At 41.1% G+C, this 16,790-nt stretch overlaps 2 protein-coding genes across 2 annotated transcripts in view; one reads left to right on the top strand and one right to left on the bottom strand.

Moving 5' to 3' along the window:
* The window catches only part of TRIM37 (tripartite motif containing 37), a 139,132-nt gene extending 135,578 nt beyond the window's left edge, over positions 1-3,554 (top strand). The window contains exon 25 of the mRNA XM_061142644.1: positions 3,291-3,554. Within this exon, the coding sequence (XP_060998627.1) occupies positions 3,291-3,294 (4 nt within the window). The 3' untranslated portion in view covers positions 3,295-3,554. The remainder of the gene's footprint in view (positions 1-3,290) is intronic.
* A 131-nt stretch (positions 3,555-3,685) lies between these two features.
* Positions 3,686-16,790, bottom strand: part of PPM1E (protein phosphatase, Mg2+/Mn2+ dependent 1E) — a 213,850-nt gene continuing 200,745 nt past the window's right edge. The window contains exons 5-7 of the mRNA XM_061142647.1: positions 14,117-14,260; positions 13,794-13,887; positions 3,686-6,161 (exon numbers count right to left, since the gene is read on the bottom strand). Of these exons, the coding sequence (XP_060998630.1) occupies positions 5,101-6,161; positions 13,794-13,887; positions 14,117-14,260 (1,299 nt within the window). The 3' untranslated portion in view covers positions 3,686-5,100. The remainder of the gene's footprint in view (positions 6,162-13,793; positions 13,888-14,116; positions 14,261-16,790) is intronic.

Raw genomic sequence — 16,790 nt, 5'->3', positions numbered from 1 at the left:
TTAATCTGGCTTTTATGTAGAAGGGTGGAAGCAGTATTCCCTTTAGCTCTACATTTTAGAATTGGGAAGCTGGAAGTACCGTGGTTCTTATATATTTTAATTAAAAACATAAGTAAGTAATTTCAGATTCACGATTCAGAAAGTAATGGGCCATTTTTAGTTTTCTATCCAAAAGTGTTTTTAATTATAAAAGTGATGAGATTATAAAAAACCCAGGAAATAGAGAACTGAAAGAGCTGTGTGGGTTTCTGTGCTGCTGCTTCAGAAAGACTTTCCTTTTGCGCTTAGAATACTAATACTAGTAACATTTTCAAGTATAAATAATACTTACCAAAATACTGCTTTTCATTCCCTGATGTAGCAACAAACTCTTACAAATAAGATTCTTTCGGACCTTCTTTTTTCTCAATTCTCATTTCTTTGAGTTTATATAAAATCACAGTACTGAATGAATTTAAGTGATTAGGAGTTAAAGGTTGAAATTAATTTTTAGGACTTAATGGTGGTGAGAGGTGGGTACGAATGCAGTATATTGACTGCATTAAGACGACTGCATTGTCCTGTCTCCTATCATTCTCGTAAAGCATTCCTCTGCACAGACTTTCAGCCACAATTCACCTGACTATTTCCTTTCTTCCAGTCTGAAACTAAAAGGGGGAAAGACCAAGGAAGAGGGGAGAACTCTGGCTGGATGCCGAGTTTGAAGACTAAAGTAATTGGGAGATTTGAGGAGTCAGCACTTAGCCATTGACAGGTCCTATTCCTCATTCATCTATTTTAGGATGAACCCCCAACATTAAACTGATGGGGGAAATGTCTGTAAGATGAGAAAGATCTCTTCTGGTTTTTCTGGGGAGGGACTAACAATTGTAGCAGCACTTAGCAAACTTTTTTCAATGTCCCCACTTTAAAGTTTAGAAAATCGCCACCTCAGGATTTTATTTTCAGTTCTGAGAAAATCAACTTAAATCCTAGAACTAAGTAACCTTCCTTTGAACAAAAAGACAGATGACCAATGTTTTTAAATTGCTGGGTTTTATTAAGATATTGGCAAAATTTCAACATACTTCTTACCTGAATGAACAGTTTTAAATAAAATATGAAGGATCACTCATGATTACAACTGAACTCAAAAGTGAGCTGCAGAGAAGGTTTATAAATTGATAAAATTGGCTTGGTAAGAAATGATTCACTTGCTCAACTCCATAGAGAATTCTTTGCAGAGAAATATCATGAACAAGAGAATAAAGCCTGTCTCTCACCAAAGAGCACCTAGAGTAAGAGTTAGCAATGATGTATCTATAGATTACTTAATACATCAAAGTTTATTATTTTCCTTTTCCAGAACAACTGCTGTGTCAGTCTGGAGTTCCCTATCTTATTTCATATTTTCTAATTAGTACAATAAATAGTCTTTACAATAGAAGATAAAATGCTACTAGAGGAAGTACCAATTTTTTTTCAACACAGTATCATTTGTCTCAAAAAATAGTCATTAATACTGGCAGTACTTTGTTTTTTGGGGGGGTAAAAACATTTAAATTATTCACAGGTCAGAAGGGAAGAGTGGGTACTTGTCCTTTAACATCATGTGATTTTAAAAGGTGAAAAAAAAAGTATGTTCTTTCTTTAGCTAACTGACAATCCAAAGAATAATTCTCCTAAATTGTAGGGTTAAAACTGTAGTATTCCTTTTTTATGGCCTTGCTTCCATGAGAATGATCACTGAGTGAACAAATTATGTTTAAACATTAAAATAATAATTTAGATCACTTTCTCACAAAGCCTCAGCAAGCCTTTGCTGGGGAAGGAAGTACCTGAACCACAGCAGTTTTATCTGTAAACACTTAACTTCTTTATGCATCATTTCATCTGCCCACCGGATGCCGCGCTTCTCACTGGCACAGTGTTCCAACAAAGGAGTGCTGTTGGCATGAAGATGCAGTGACACTATACCACCACGTTGACAGTGGACCACTATAAATGTGGTCAGAATCAGACTCAGGGTTGACACTGACATTGCTGACATTGTCCTCGGTAAAGGTGTTACTTTCGAGGATCCTCCTAGTTAAATTAAATGCAACAGTAACGGTATATTAATTCAAGGACAATGGATGGCACTTCTAGGTAAAGAAAAGATATATACATGTATTTCCACCCTTCTTTTCAGTACAGACCTAGACGGGATTAACAGCCCCAGTGTTGGGTGCTGTAAAGCTACTTAACCTTAAATCGCTCTTAAAAGTCCACATCCAGAAAGTGAACAAAGGAAATTAGGGACCAATTGCCTTTGAAACTCACAGTGAATGTACAAGGAGTTCATGTGACTTCAGTCAGTGACTTGAAGTCTGTTTCCCTAACCAGTACTACACTCTCTTTTTAATATCTGTTTTACTATTTCCTATTCTAACAAAACTTCAGCAAGCAAACAAATTGATGCAGATCATGTTAAATCGTAAAAGGGATACTGCCACTCTTAAGGATTGGGTGTAGATCTTCTCCACCGTCACTAAATTACACAATGAATAGAAGTACAAAACACATAATTCACAGACTATATACCTCAGCATTAACAGTTAATATATATTATATACTTTTATATCTGTCTAATATTTTTACAATCACCAGATACACCATCATTAAATACAAGTTACAGAAATGTGTAGATACCATTAGTTAGAGGGGTACTTATTGCTTACATCAGCAAGCAGCAAATAAGGGCACAGGATTTGAACTGAAGGGAGCTACTTTCTATCACCAGTGGCATTAAGGTATAACACTGCGTTTCACAAAGCACTGCTTTTTATCTAGTTTATAGACAGACCCAAGAGCAGCATATGTCAGACCAATAACCACTACTTTAATATGTATTATAGAATTTTAAAGGACTTACCTTACAAGTGGTACCTAACTACTCTATAAATATGCATGTTGTGAACAAATGAATAGTTGCTAATTTGTACATTATTGGCTTATAATGTGACCACACTAGAACTACTTTTATTTTCTAGAGGGCTACTGGTATGAGAAATGGAGTTAACACTGCTTATGTAGTTACACCTACAAAATTCAGACCCTTAAAGATGCCTGTTACTCCCAATTTCATCCAACCATTTTTCCCACTGAAGAAAACCTATCACTTGTACCTTCTTTCACCTTCTTTATTCTGATCAAAATCATTAGCAATAGACAACTACAGAAGAATCTTTTTAAAAACTTTTTAACTTGGCTAAGTGCTTTGGACTATTATATATACCAATGTTCTGCTGCCTGTTTTCTTGTTTCCCTAGATAATTTGATTTGAAACTGACACTGCACCTGATGGGTTGTTAACATGATCTAGGCTTCAGGAAATGACAGATGTGAGGTCCATGGACAGGGCAAAGCCTCGGGATGGTGAGAAGACTCTGGTACTGTGGTTGGATTCATGTGTGCTCCCTCCTTTTCAGCCATGTCTCACAAGACTTGAGAAAAGAAATGACTTCAAAAAAGAAAAATACTGAAAATATCTACTTACATCCAAATTTTAAAAAATAAAATCTGTAGATTAACAATCTGTTGCTGAAGTGAATCTTTTATTTATTTGCTATAGCTACCCTGGCACCCCAAAATATGCTACAGTCCCCTCTGTTTTTAAAGTCCAGGAATCTCAGTCCTCCGTCCTGAGTCTGGGGAACATGCAGTTGTCATATTGTGCTCTGTGGACCTCTCGGCAGGAGCAGCCCATGCCTCCCGACAGCACGCGGAAGCCGGAGGCGCCACGCCTGACTGGGAGAGGGCAGAAGGTCCTGCGGAGATACTTCGTGATTCTCAGAGCAGGCTGCTGCCCTGAATTAACCTGATTATTAGTTTTATTTGCTGCCTCTAGTTGCAGATATGGTTCCTACTTGAAACTGCAGAAATGGCAAAAAGCAGACAATTTCAAAATATCAAATGTAAGTAAATATTGAAATGAGCAGCACGTGTCCAGGCCCTCTGGTCTGAAGATGCAGGACTCAAATTTTCAACTAAACAGACCTCAGCTGCAGTCATCTGCATTCTACTTTGCACTTGGCCTCTGGGCTCACTTTAGGCAGTTACTTTCAGCCTCTTCCATACCAATTATTTCATTCCCTCAGGGGAAACAATTTTAGAGAAGTTAAAACTAGTATTTTTCATTCTCCAGAACCACTTTTTATTTTATTGTAGTATATGCCTTTACTGTCTGTGAACTTTAAAAAAAAGAAAAAAAGCCAGAAAAAATAGAAATACTATTTGATTTTCTTTTAAAATGGCAACTTGATTCTAGTATATTTGTACCTGAAATCATCTCCATTAAACAAGTTTTTATTCCTGAGATGAAGGTACAGTGAAAAACATTAGCATCATAGGTTAAAGCCAATTGACAGCGGTCTTCTAAAAAACAATTCCGTCAAAAGCACCATAACGGGTTATGAAACTCCCAAATAGCTACAGCCCTAGGAAATGCTTAATTCAAAAAATTTTCATTGTTGGTCTTTTATGTTACAGGAAAAAAATTAGTGAATCTTTTTGACTATATACCACCTCACAAGTCTGAGAATACGACATTTTTACACTAGTTTTCTACTTTCATTTTCTCCAGTTAAAACCCATATGGCTTTTAGTCTTTTACCTACCAAAAAAAAAGGGAGAGGTTTTCCCTCATAGTCCCCAGTCTTTTGAGGAACATTCCTCAACTAGATCTAATTCTGCATTAAGTTTTCCAGATACATATATTAGGCACATCAGACCGAATTTCACCTGCATCAAGATTTCAGCACTATATATCCTGACTGAAACAACTTAACTCGCAAGCCTCCACTAGTGACGTGACGGGGTCTTGGGGGTGTATGTAGGTATAGAGACACATCACAGGGACCAGGGGTGTAATTTTGCTAGTGAAACCGCCAATACTGTTCTTTATTAGATTGAAAAACACTGTATTGAGTTTCCTAGAGATCTATTTACATTTAAGAGTTGAGCCATCCATGGCTCACTATAATGAAGCACACATATTTCAGAAATATCTACCTTGTTTCTACTCTGATAGTGGTATCTTTATTGGGGGAGAGCTAGCTAGCCTACTCTAGAGAGAAAGGATTATATTTTAAAGCTCCAGGGAAGATCTGGGTATGGAGTGTCGTTACTCTTTTTGAGCTTCCTCATCATGTTCTCACTGTATCCTTTCCAGCTATTTTGCCTCCATGGCAGAGAACTTCTTAACATCCTATTTCTCTTCCCATTCCGAATAAGTGAGGACAGGCTAATGCCTGTTTTCTGGGAAGACTCATGAACAGAGAGAAAAGAATAAAACTTGGGATTAAACCTGAATCCATGCCGCCTCTTTTTGTAATGGTAGTATAAATGAGACAACCTAGAAACTCTCTTTCCCAGGAACTTGAACTGTTCGTTTTCCAGCCTAGAACAAACAGGAGGCAAGCTCTCCATGCTGCATACCTGCTGCCCTGTTGAACCCACATTAAAAGAAGAGAGAAACTCTCCAGCACCACTCCATTCAGGCAATGATGATGGAACTGATTTTTTCTCCATTATTACCTCATTAATAAGATTGGCTCTCTTTGGTGCACCAGGACCAAACAGCTCAACTGGTGGCAAAAGCTGGGCACCGTGAGGCTTGCTTGTTTCTATCTGTGTGAGATCTAGGTAGCCCGGGTCTTCCAGCACGCTGCTTTGGGACCCTGGGCTCAGGCTGGTTCTATCCGTGAAAGAATCCACACGCCCCTCGTAGCCCAGATCAGCCGGGGCGGAGCACTGGTGCTGGGGCCAGGGGCGCTTGCACTCCCCATGACTCTCCTTGTCATCCCCACCAGCTTCTTGCCCTCCTTGGAAAGAGTTCTCTGTCCAATCTGAGTCCTCACTAACATTTACAGCTTTGTTCATGTCCCTCAGGAAAACCACAATAACAGTGATGTTATCACTTGACCCCGCATCACGAGCTGATGCCACTAACTTGTGGGCAACCATGCTGCTGTCTCCGTTATTCTCCTTCAAGTGGTCGGACACGACTTTCACTGCCTCGTCAGGGTTCACGGTGTCGTAGAAGCCATCGCAGGCCAGAATGAGGTAGTCTTCAGTTCCATCCAGAACAGTAGAGGCAGAATCTGCATCCCCGCAGATATATGGCTTATGTTCAGCATCTCCTGCAGGAATGAGAAAACAGGTCATTCTGGTTTATCTTGCAGGTCAGAATGTTCATGGTCAGCTCTAATGTCCTGAGCAGAGAAGGGCCCTCTGTTGAGGGAACAGATTAGCAAAGACACACAGGCAACTGGTAGGGAGTACTCTGTAGTTGAATATTTGGTGCAGCAACAGACTGGAGAACTCGGGCCCAGCTAAGCTAGGTTTCTGTCACCAGACTACTGCGGCAGTGGATCATCTGCAATGCATTTTAGAACTTCCAGTCCAGAGCACTTCCAGATCCCTTGTTTATTCCTTTAGTACTTGGGGAGAGCCTCAGCAAACAGGTCCTTTGCCTGTCGGGTAACCAAATAACATCACTACAAGGGATACTCACTGGCTTCTTTATATGAAAAACATGGAGTACTGAGCAACAGTTCCTAGATTAGGGTATCATAATTTGTTGGTAGTTTGTTTGTTTGTTTACAAAGTGCTTTATCATTCTTAAAGTAGTAGCATATAGCTTAGTGGTCAAGGATGCAAGCAGCAGAGTCAGGATGCCTGGATCCAGGTCACAGCACTTTAAAGACTCTCTTCAGTTCCTATCCTCTCTATTGCACTAAAACTGAACTTTCTGACTGCTGCTAAGTCACTTCAGTCGTGTCCAACTCTGTGCGACCCCACAGACGGCAGCCCACCAGGCTCCCCCGTCCCTGGGATTCTCCAGGCAAGAACACTGGAGTGGGTTGCCATTTCCTTCTCCAATGCATGAAAGAAAGTGAAAAGTGAAAGTGAAGTTGCTCAGTCGTATCTGACTCTTAGCGAGGGGAAGATAAAATGAAGATAAGTATGCTTACTTAAATGATGTGGTCATATTGTCATCCTTTGTGCTATCTCTTATGGGTTCTCTCTTACCCTAGTAAAGTTCTCTCCAATATTTCACATTTCTGTTTAATCTTCAGATAGGCCCAGAAAGCTCAACAGGAACATTATGGATAGCTCTGTTAGAACCACCGTGGGCCACATGCCCTACCCAGCATACCACACGATAGGATACCGTAAACAACAGATAACTTAATATTTAATTACCTGGGTTAGTTTTATCTGCAAGGTAAGAAGCTAGTCTTTTTCATACAGTAGCAAGACCCATCTTCCTCAAGTATGGTTTTGATCTTGTCAACTTTAGTTTTATACTATGCAGTCTTCCAGTTCAGTTCAGTTCAGTTCAGTCGCTCAGTCGTGTCCAACTCTTTGCGACCCCATGAATCGCAGCACGCCAGGCCTCCCTGTCCATCACCAACTCCCGGAGTTTACTCAAATTCATGCCCATCAAGTCGGTGATGCCATGCAGCCATCTCATCCTCTGTCGCCCCCTTCTCCTCCTGCCCCCAATCCCTCCCAGGATCAGGGTCTTTTCCAGTGAGTCAACTCTTCGCATCAGGTGGCCAAAGTACTGGAGTTTCAGCTTCAGCATCAGTCCTTCCAATGAATATTCAGGACTGATTTCCTTCAGGATGGCCTGGTTGGATCTCCTTGCAGTCCAAGGGACTCTCAAGAGTCTTCTCCAACACCATAGTTCAAAAGCATCAATTTTTCAGTGCTCAGCTTTCTTCACAGTCCAACTCTCACATCCATACATGACCACTGGAAAAACCATAGCCTTGACCAGACCAACCTTTGTTGGCAAAGTAATGTCTCTGCTTTTTAATATGCTATCTAGGTTGGTCATAACTTTCCTTCCAAGGAGTAAGTGTCTTTTAATTTCATGGCTGCAATCACCATCTGCAGTGATTTGGGAGCCCCAAAAAATAAAGTCTGACACTGTTTCCAGTCTCCCCATCTATTTCCCATGAGGTGATGGGACCAGATGCCATGATCTTAGTTTTCTGAATGTTGAGCTTTAAGCCAACTTTTTCACTCTCCTCTTTCACTTTCATCAAGAGGCTTTTTAGTTCATCTTCACTTTCTGCCGTAAGGGTGGTGTCATCTGCATATCTGAGGTTATTGATATTTCTCCCGGCAATCTTGATTCCAGCTTGTGCTTCTTCCAGCCCAGCGTTTCTCATGATGTACTCTGCATATAAGTTAAATAAGCAGGGTGACAATATACAACCTTGATGTACTCCTTTTCCTATCTGGAACAGGTCTGTTGTTCCATGTCCAGTTCTAAATGTTGCTTCCTGACCTGCATACAGGTTTCTCAAGAGGCAGGTCAGGTGGTCTGGTATTCCCATCTCTTTCAGAATTTCCCACAGTTTATTGTGATCCACACAGTCAAAGGCTTTGGCGTAGTCAATAAAGCAGAAATAGATATTTTTCTGGAACTCTCTTGCTTTTTCGATGATCCAGCGGATATTGGCAATTTGATCTCTGACTCCTCGGCCTTTTCTGAAACCAGCCTGAACATCTGGAAGTTCTCGGTTCACGTATTGCTGAAACCTGGCTTGCAGAATTTTGAGCATTATTTTACTAGCGTGTGAGATGAGTGCAATTGTGCGGTAGTTTTAGCATTCTTTGGGATTGCCTTTCTTAGGGATTGGAATGAAAACAGACCTTTTCCAGTCCTGTGGCCACTGCTGAGTTTTCCAAATTTGCTGGCATATTGAGTGCAGCACTTTCACAGCATCATCTTTCAGGATTTGAAATAGCTCAACTGGAATTCCATCACATCCGCTAGCTTTCTTCATAGTGATGCTTTCTAAGGCCCACTTGACTTCACATTCCAGGATGTCTGGCTCTAGGTCAGTGATCACACCATTGTGATTATCTGGGTCATGAAGATCTTTTTTGTACAGTTCTTCTGTGTATTCTTGCCACCTCTTCTTAATATCTTCTGCTTCTGTTAGGTCCATACCATTTCTGTCCTTTATCGAACCCATCTTTGCCTGAAATGTTCCCTTGGTATCTCTAATTTTCTTGAAGAGATCTCTAGTCTTTCCCATTCTGTTGTTTTCCTCTATTTCTTTGCATTGATCGCTGAGGAAGGCTTTCTTATCTCTCCTGGCTATTCTCTGGAACTCTGCATTCAAATGGGAATATCTTTCCTTTTCTCCTTTGCTTTTCGCTTATCTTCTTTTCATAGCTATTTGTAAGGCCTCCTCAGACAACCATTTTGCCTTTTTGCATTTCTTTTTCTTGGTGATGGTCTTGATCCCTGTCTTCTGTACAGTGTCACGAACCTCTGTCCATAGTTCATCAGGCTCTCTGTCTATCAGATCTAGTCCCTTAAATCTATTTCTCACTTCCACTGTATAGTCATAAGGCATTTGATTTAGGTCATACCTAAATGTGGTCCACTGGAGAAAGGAATGGCAAACCACTTCAGTATATCTTGCCTTGAGAACCCCATGAACAGCATGAAAAGGCAAAATGACAGGATACTGAAAGAGGAACTCCCCAGGTCGGTAGGTGCCCAATATGCTACTGGAGATCAGAGGAGAAATAACTCCAGAAAGAATGAAGGGATGGAGCCAAAGCAAAAACAACACCCAGTTGTGGATGTGACTGGTGATAGAAGCAAGGTCCGATGCTGTAAAGAGCAATATTGCATAGGAACCTGGAATGTTAGGTCCATGAATCAAGGCAAATTGGAAGTGGTCAAACAGGAGATGGCAAGAGTGAACATCAACATTCTAGGAATCAGCAAACTAAAATGGACTGGAATGGGTGAATTTAACTCAGATGACCATTATATCTACTACTGTGGGCAGGAATCCCTTAGAAGAAATGGAGTAGCCATCATGGTCAACAAGAGAGTCCGAAATGCAGTCCTTAAATGCAGTCTCAAAAACGACAGAATGATCTCTGTTCGTTTCAAAGGCAAACCATTCAATATCACGGTAGTCCAAGCCTATGCCCCAAACAGGAACACTGAAGAAGCTGAAGTTGAACGGTTCTATGAAGACCTACAAGACTTTTTAGAACTAACACCCAAAAAAGAGGCTCTTTTCATTATAGGGGACTGGAATGCAAAAGTAGGAAGTCAAGAAACACCTGGAGTAACAGGCAAATTTGGCCTTGGAGCACGGAATGAAGCAGGGCAAAGGCTAATAGAGTTTTGCCAAGAGAACACACTGGTCATAGCAAACCTGCTCTTCCAACAACACAAGAGAAGACTCTACACATGGACATCACCAGATGGTCAACACCGAAATCAGATTGATTATATTCTTTGCAGCCAAAGATGGAGAAGCTCTATACAGTCAGCAAAAACAAGACCAGGAGCTGACTGTGGCTCAGATCATGAACTCCTTATTGCCAAATTCAGACTTAAACTGAAGAAAGTAGGGAAAACCACTAAACCATTCAGATATGCAGTCTTCCAGTAATCTGTTAAAACTAATTAAAGCTTCCAATCATGGGGATTAGTGTCCTCCACCAACCCACTTTACTAAATGCCCCCATCCCCTACTCCACCTGACTGTATTATTATCATCATTATTTTCTGAATTCTAGCTCTAAAAATAAATGTGATCTGAGTCATACTGTTCCCAAAAATCTTGTTTTACTGCTTCAATTAAAAGGCTACTGCAACTGTTAGTTTGGAACAGAACATACAAAGATTTGCACAAGAGAAAATGCTGCCAGAATTCTGGCTTTTCACCTCCTCTACTGTGAGATGTCAAATTCATGACATTTCGCCCCCAAATTTGGTAGAAGGGCATGATTATCCATTTCATGGTAGAAATGGCACCATGGATTTTGTCTTCTACCCCCTCTCTCCATGTGCTAGAAAACATATCATGGCTCTTGTCAACTCTGGATCATCAATCCAAAGGGCTCATGGGGAGAAACAGTTGAAATGCCTTTTATTTTTAAAGTATTAGTGTCATTTATTTTCTGAGTAGAGTTTAACTCTGCTTAGGAGTCCTTTTTCTTGTCTTTATTTATCCCCCTGATTTATTCCATGAGCTTTCCAAATCTCTCTTACATTCTTCAACTCTTTCCAATTAAGTTATTGGATTTTGGTAGATGGCCTAATTTCCTACTTCAAAGAAAATTAAGTTTATCAGGTCTGAATTCCCTCGACTCCTCCTCCTGACTTAAAAAACAATCTCTAGCAATTTACCTATATCCACAACCATTTTCTGTTTTCAGAATTCTGTGACTTTTTAAACTCACTTGACCTCTGCAGCATTTGACCCTGTTGACTACATACTCTTAGAAAAACCCCCTTCCCCAGCATCTAATACCCTGTGTCTGTGTCCCTTCCTGATTTTCTTTACTGGCTCCTTCACTTAATAGCACCCCCCCAAAAAAAATAACAGAACCCCAAATCACTGTATGCTAAAACTGTGCCAGGCAGGGTTCTAAGTTGTGTGTGTGTATTATACCATCTAATACAAAAACAATGAGTTAGGTGCTATGACTGTTCCTGCTTTACAAAGGAACAAACAGATAGAGAGATGTTCAGTAAAGTCACCTAGGCCCACAGCTGGTGCAGTGGCAGAGCCAAGACACAAACCCAGAGAGCGTGGCTGCACGCTCTCCTACCGTAAGGAAGGAGTCTCCTCCTTGGTCTCTCTTCACACTGCATATTCCTGGACAATGTCAGCCATTCCTGTCATTTCAACTACTGTATACACACACACACACACACACACACGCACACACACATATATAAAATCACTTCACAGGTTGCTAATATTATTTCCAAAATGGGATGAATTCCCAAATTTCTATTTCCAACTTACAACCCTGCTAAGCTCCAGATCTGTATTTCCAGCTGCATATAAATTACCTTCCAAGATATCCCACAGGCACCTAGAATACAAATATGTCCAAAATGAACTCATTATCTGCCCTCCCCACCCCAAACTGCTGCTGCTTTATTACAAACGTTTTATCATCTTAGTGACATAAGTCAGAAACCTAGAAGTTACCTTTCTTCTTTCCCCCCAAAACTGTCATTTCTGTTTCATCAATTTATACCCTCTTCTGTATTCCTTTTTTTTCAGCTGTCCACATCTCTGAATGATCTCTCATCTAGGTTTTTCACTCTAGTTCATCTTCCATAATCATTACAAATATTTATAATTACAAACCTGACCACATGGGCCCTCAGCTTATTCACCCAGCAAAGTCCAGACACGGAGCCTGGCATTCAAGCCCCTTCACACTCTGGTGCCAACACTTGCGTCTTCCCACCCGCACCCTCTGCCCCAGCCTCTTGCCCCTGTAACTGTTCCTGAAACAGGACGTGCCCTCTGAGACATCCATGTGTTTGCACGCCTCGCTCCGGGGCATCCTTCTCTAGGTTCTGTCCTCTGGTCCACCTCAGAAGTCACTTCCTCTCTGAAGTCAGCCCTGTTCCCTCTTAGATTCTCACTTATTCAAGGACATTGCTTTTTCCCCTTGTGTCATATTTTTAGAAGAAATGACAAGGATGCTCTAGTAAAGTTGCTTCTATAACAAGCATTAAAGTTATCTCACAATGCTCTGCAAAGATAGTAGGGTCAAGAGAAAAGGTCTTTGGGGTTGTCAAAAACAATTCTATATGAGGCTGTGTTTCAGAAATCAGAAATTTCCCCCTTTTGGCCTTATTCCAGATTTCCTAATAACTCCCTTGGTCTAAGGTGAAGCCAACTCTCAATTTTTCAAGAGGTATTTGCAGAATCTTTGAGCTTCCTCTTTCTCTCTCAGCCTTCTGCTGCTCACATTTGGGCCACTTCACAGCTTGCCAGCACCTTCCCGAAGAGTGGGAGGGAAATCACATCAGCGGTGAAACGGAATCAGTCCTTTGAGATTTTATTAATGTTCTGGAATTTTTTGGTAATAATAGGCAAAATCTGGGGATCAGACATCAACTCCGTTTATCCATGTTCTCCTATGTCAAATCACTTCATTTCTTTAGGAGGCAGTGACTGAGAACTGTAGCCTATGTGTATACACGCGATAGAGACACACACACTGATCTGTTCTTTAAAAAAAAAAAAAGAACAAAAAAAGTGAAGCTAAGCCATGAAACCCAACGAAACAGACCCAGGGGCAAAAGTGAGGCAGAAACAGGACTAGAGCCCAGTTCTCTGAACCACACCCTTGCATTTTGTCCAATCAACTGAGCTGTTTACTCTCTAAATCTTCAACAAAGAGTTTCATTGACTTTACCCTTCTTGTTAAGAATTTAGGTTCCAGGGAAGTAGATTCTCTGAAACCCCAGGGTAATCTAACAACTACACTCCACACAGAGTAGAATTATCTGTTTTCTCATTTTAATATAGTAAAAATTATTTTCACCCAAAAAGCACGTTGTTTGTGTCATTTTAGAATTCAATGAAAAAATGAAAGATATAAGCAAGATAAAATATAGGGACTTCCATTTTCTGGAAAATACTGATTTAAGCTAAATTTGACCCAAAATGGAATGGAAAATGAGGATCACTGGGTTTTAAGCAGATTTGTATTCCAGAGATTAAAGGCTTCCCTTTAAAAAAAAGAAACTAGTAAGTTCTGCATCTCTTAATATTGTTCCCTTTTAAAAATGGAATTTATATAAATGTGTAGGTTAAATAATTAAAAGAGGCATTCGACAATAACAAGCACTCTGAAAATTTAAGTTATTATCTCAGGTTCCCTTGTTGTATCAGATTAACATTAAGAACAGTGTTCTGGAAGAAGACAGTTTGGAGAAAAAATAATTAATTGGTTTTTCCTACCAATAGCTCTGGAGACAGACAGACTTCCATTCACCCTCCAGGCACCAAACCAGACTACACAGCCTCCAAGGGCCTCAATCCGCTGCTTTTCATCCTGCATAGCAATGCAACAGAAAGAAGCAAATAATTGGATTCAAGATTTATTCAGCTACCTTAACAGTACACAACAGACACGATATTCATCAGCTTCCCGGGAAGGGCTCTCTTACTCTTCCTCTGAAAGGTGGGCTTGGTTGCTGAGATAATGGTTACAATCATAACTGAGAAGTAACAACTAGAAAACTGCCTGTGGTATGTGCCCTAACAGAACAAAGCATACTCACCTCTCTGTCCGGCTTGTGTGGCTTCATCAGTTCAACAGCTTGGCCCTTCCTCACAAGCATAACCTGGGAATCACCCACCCAGGCCACATGTAACATGTTGCCTCTGATAAAAGTCACCACTCCTGTGGTCCCACATCTTAAGCTCTGAAAGTGATATAAATAAAACAAGAGTCAGTAAAAATTAGCAGACGTCAAATTCTCATTGAGAAGCAATTTACAGATAATACAGACTTTTCAGATGGAAGCAAAACTACCAATAACTTGACAGATAGAGGGGAAATAGCAATTCCTATTTCTCAGTGCATTTTTACATGCTTGATGTATTTATATGTGCACACACACATGTAGATTTTATCTGTGATATGCAAGGAAGAGACAATTATCAATTCACTTTATTTTTTGACCATGCCATGCAGCATGCAGGATCTTTCCTGACCAGGGATGGAAACTGTGCCCCCTGTGTTGGGAGTATACAGTCTTAACCACTGGACCACCAGGGAAGTCCTCTATTCCATTTCACACACAGGGAAGAAGACTATGGCAGGTTATGTGACTTGCCCGAGGGCAGGTACAGGTCAGTACTGAACTAAATTTTTCCCTTCCGGTCCAGTGCTAAACCACGGTATCAACCCTTAAAGATCTCCATATTCTGGTCTCTGTCTTGTCACTGACCTACTGTATGTTCAGGGGGAGGGTCCTAGCTTTACGAAAGAGCATACAAAGCATCTGGTTGGTACACAGCAAATGCTTCCATACTCTGGATATTAAAATAGGAGCTAAGAGAGAACACACATTCCCTGGAGTGCTAAGATGCTTCTACCTTTAAAAAACAAAACCAAAATCTACCATAGTTTTAGGGACCTTTGCTTTTGGAACACTGCATGAAAAACTAACATCAGCCTGGAATTTCACAGCTCAGTACCACTGTACTTAATGCTCTTGATACTACTATCCTAAAATGACATCTCCATTTCACATGAAAGAAAAAGTGAAAGTTATAGTCACTCAGTCTTGTCTGACTCTGAGACCCCATGGACTGACCGTAGCCCACTAGCCTCCTCTGTCCATGGAATTCTCCAGGCAAGAATACTGGAGTGGGGAGCCAATCCTTTCTCCAAGGGACCTTCCTGCCCCAGGGATCCAAGCCTGGTCTCCTGCATTGCAAGCAGATTCTTCACCGTCTGAGCCACCAGGGAACCATTTGACATGAGTCACCATCAAATAAGCATGACTTTTTGTTACTAAGGACTTGGCCTAAATTAGAACCAGTGCATCAAGGGTGGTAGCAGGCCCCTTGCATCCAATGAGAAAACAACTTCTCATTTTCCCTATATAGGGAAAGTTTGTTACAAATCCTCACCCACCAATAAAATGTCTTCCCACACAGAATGTTCAACACCTCAGCCCCTGGAACACATGATAAAGACACTTGAGTGCATATGCCCCGGAGGGAACAGGAGGCAGGGCCGCCGCGCAACGGGAATAGCGGCTGCTTTCTCCCCAGCAGTTAGCAGCACATGGAAGCACGAGGAGGAGGGAAGGAACTGCTGAGACGAACGCAAATTATTCAAGAGAACTGTTGGCAAGACCGAGAGACAACTAGAATCACTGGCAAAGCAAATGAGGTGAACGCGGTCAGGAAGAAAGCCGTGATTCTGAGGACACAGAAGGAAAGGGCTACAACAGAGGGTGAAGGCGACAAGGTCGACGATGGCAGGCCAGCTCGCAGGGGCAGGCCACATCCTCAGTCACAGTGAAGACAGCCGGCCGCTCCAAGCCTGCTGGTCTCCCCCCAGAGGCTGGCCAAGTCTGAGGGCAACAACTCTTTTGTTTTCTAGCCCACCTCTATCTGCACAGCCCAGTGGTTACTGTTGTTGGGTCTGTGTATTATTCTAAACCCGGGGTGCAGGTGGGGAGACAGAACACTGCCCTTGCTTAACACCAAATAGAGCTGAATTACTGCTTAGTTAATGCCAAGCCCCATGATTGCCCTATAGCATAACAATGAGATCAAAGAAATGGATTAAAGGATTACCCTGTTCTGTCCAAGCCCATTTCAAAAAGAGTTAATGCTTAAGTCACAGGGCAGGGGTCTTATCTTTCTGTGTGTATATAATTCTGCAATTACTTTTTAAAATTAAAAAAAATATATTCTCTTTCTGTTGGTCCCTAGTTGGAAATGAGTATAAAGTCCTGTAGTTAATTATGTACCAATGCCCAGAATGATAATTAGATTAAAATCTTTACTTTTAGATCTTAATATAGCCCCTGTCATTCATACAGAGTAAAACCTTAGGTCTGATTAACCTTAAGAAATTGGGACGTGAGCTCTGACTTTTCTTCCTGTTAAGAGAAAACCAGTTCAAGGAGCATCTAAGGATTCACTCTCTCCAGGCAAAAGTTTTCCTCAAGAGACACACAGCGAACACTGCCAACCCATTCAGAACTAAATGCATGGAGAAACCCCAGCTGCTGTTTCTGTTTTAGACCATTGTTTTAATCACCATATCCAGACTTTGTCAGCAAAAGTCTGCTTAGAGAGCTGGTCCTGGTGTGAACCTGACAGGCAATGGTGAGTAAGATAAAACTCACCTGCCAAATCCAGCAACCGACTGGCTTTTTAGAAAATTATAGCTTGGAGATTCTCTACAGTACATCATAGCACCCCACTAAA

The sequence above is a fragment of the Dama dama genome, chromosome 5 (assembly GCF_033118175.1).
Source record: "Dama dama isolate Ldn47 chromosome 5, ASM3311817v1, whole genome shotgun sequence".
Lineage (NCBI taxonomy): Eukaryota > Metazoa > Chordata > Mammalia > Artiodactyla > Cervidae > Dama > Dama dama.
This window is presented reverse-complemented; position numbering and strand designations above follow the sequence as displayed.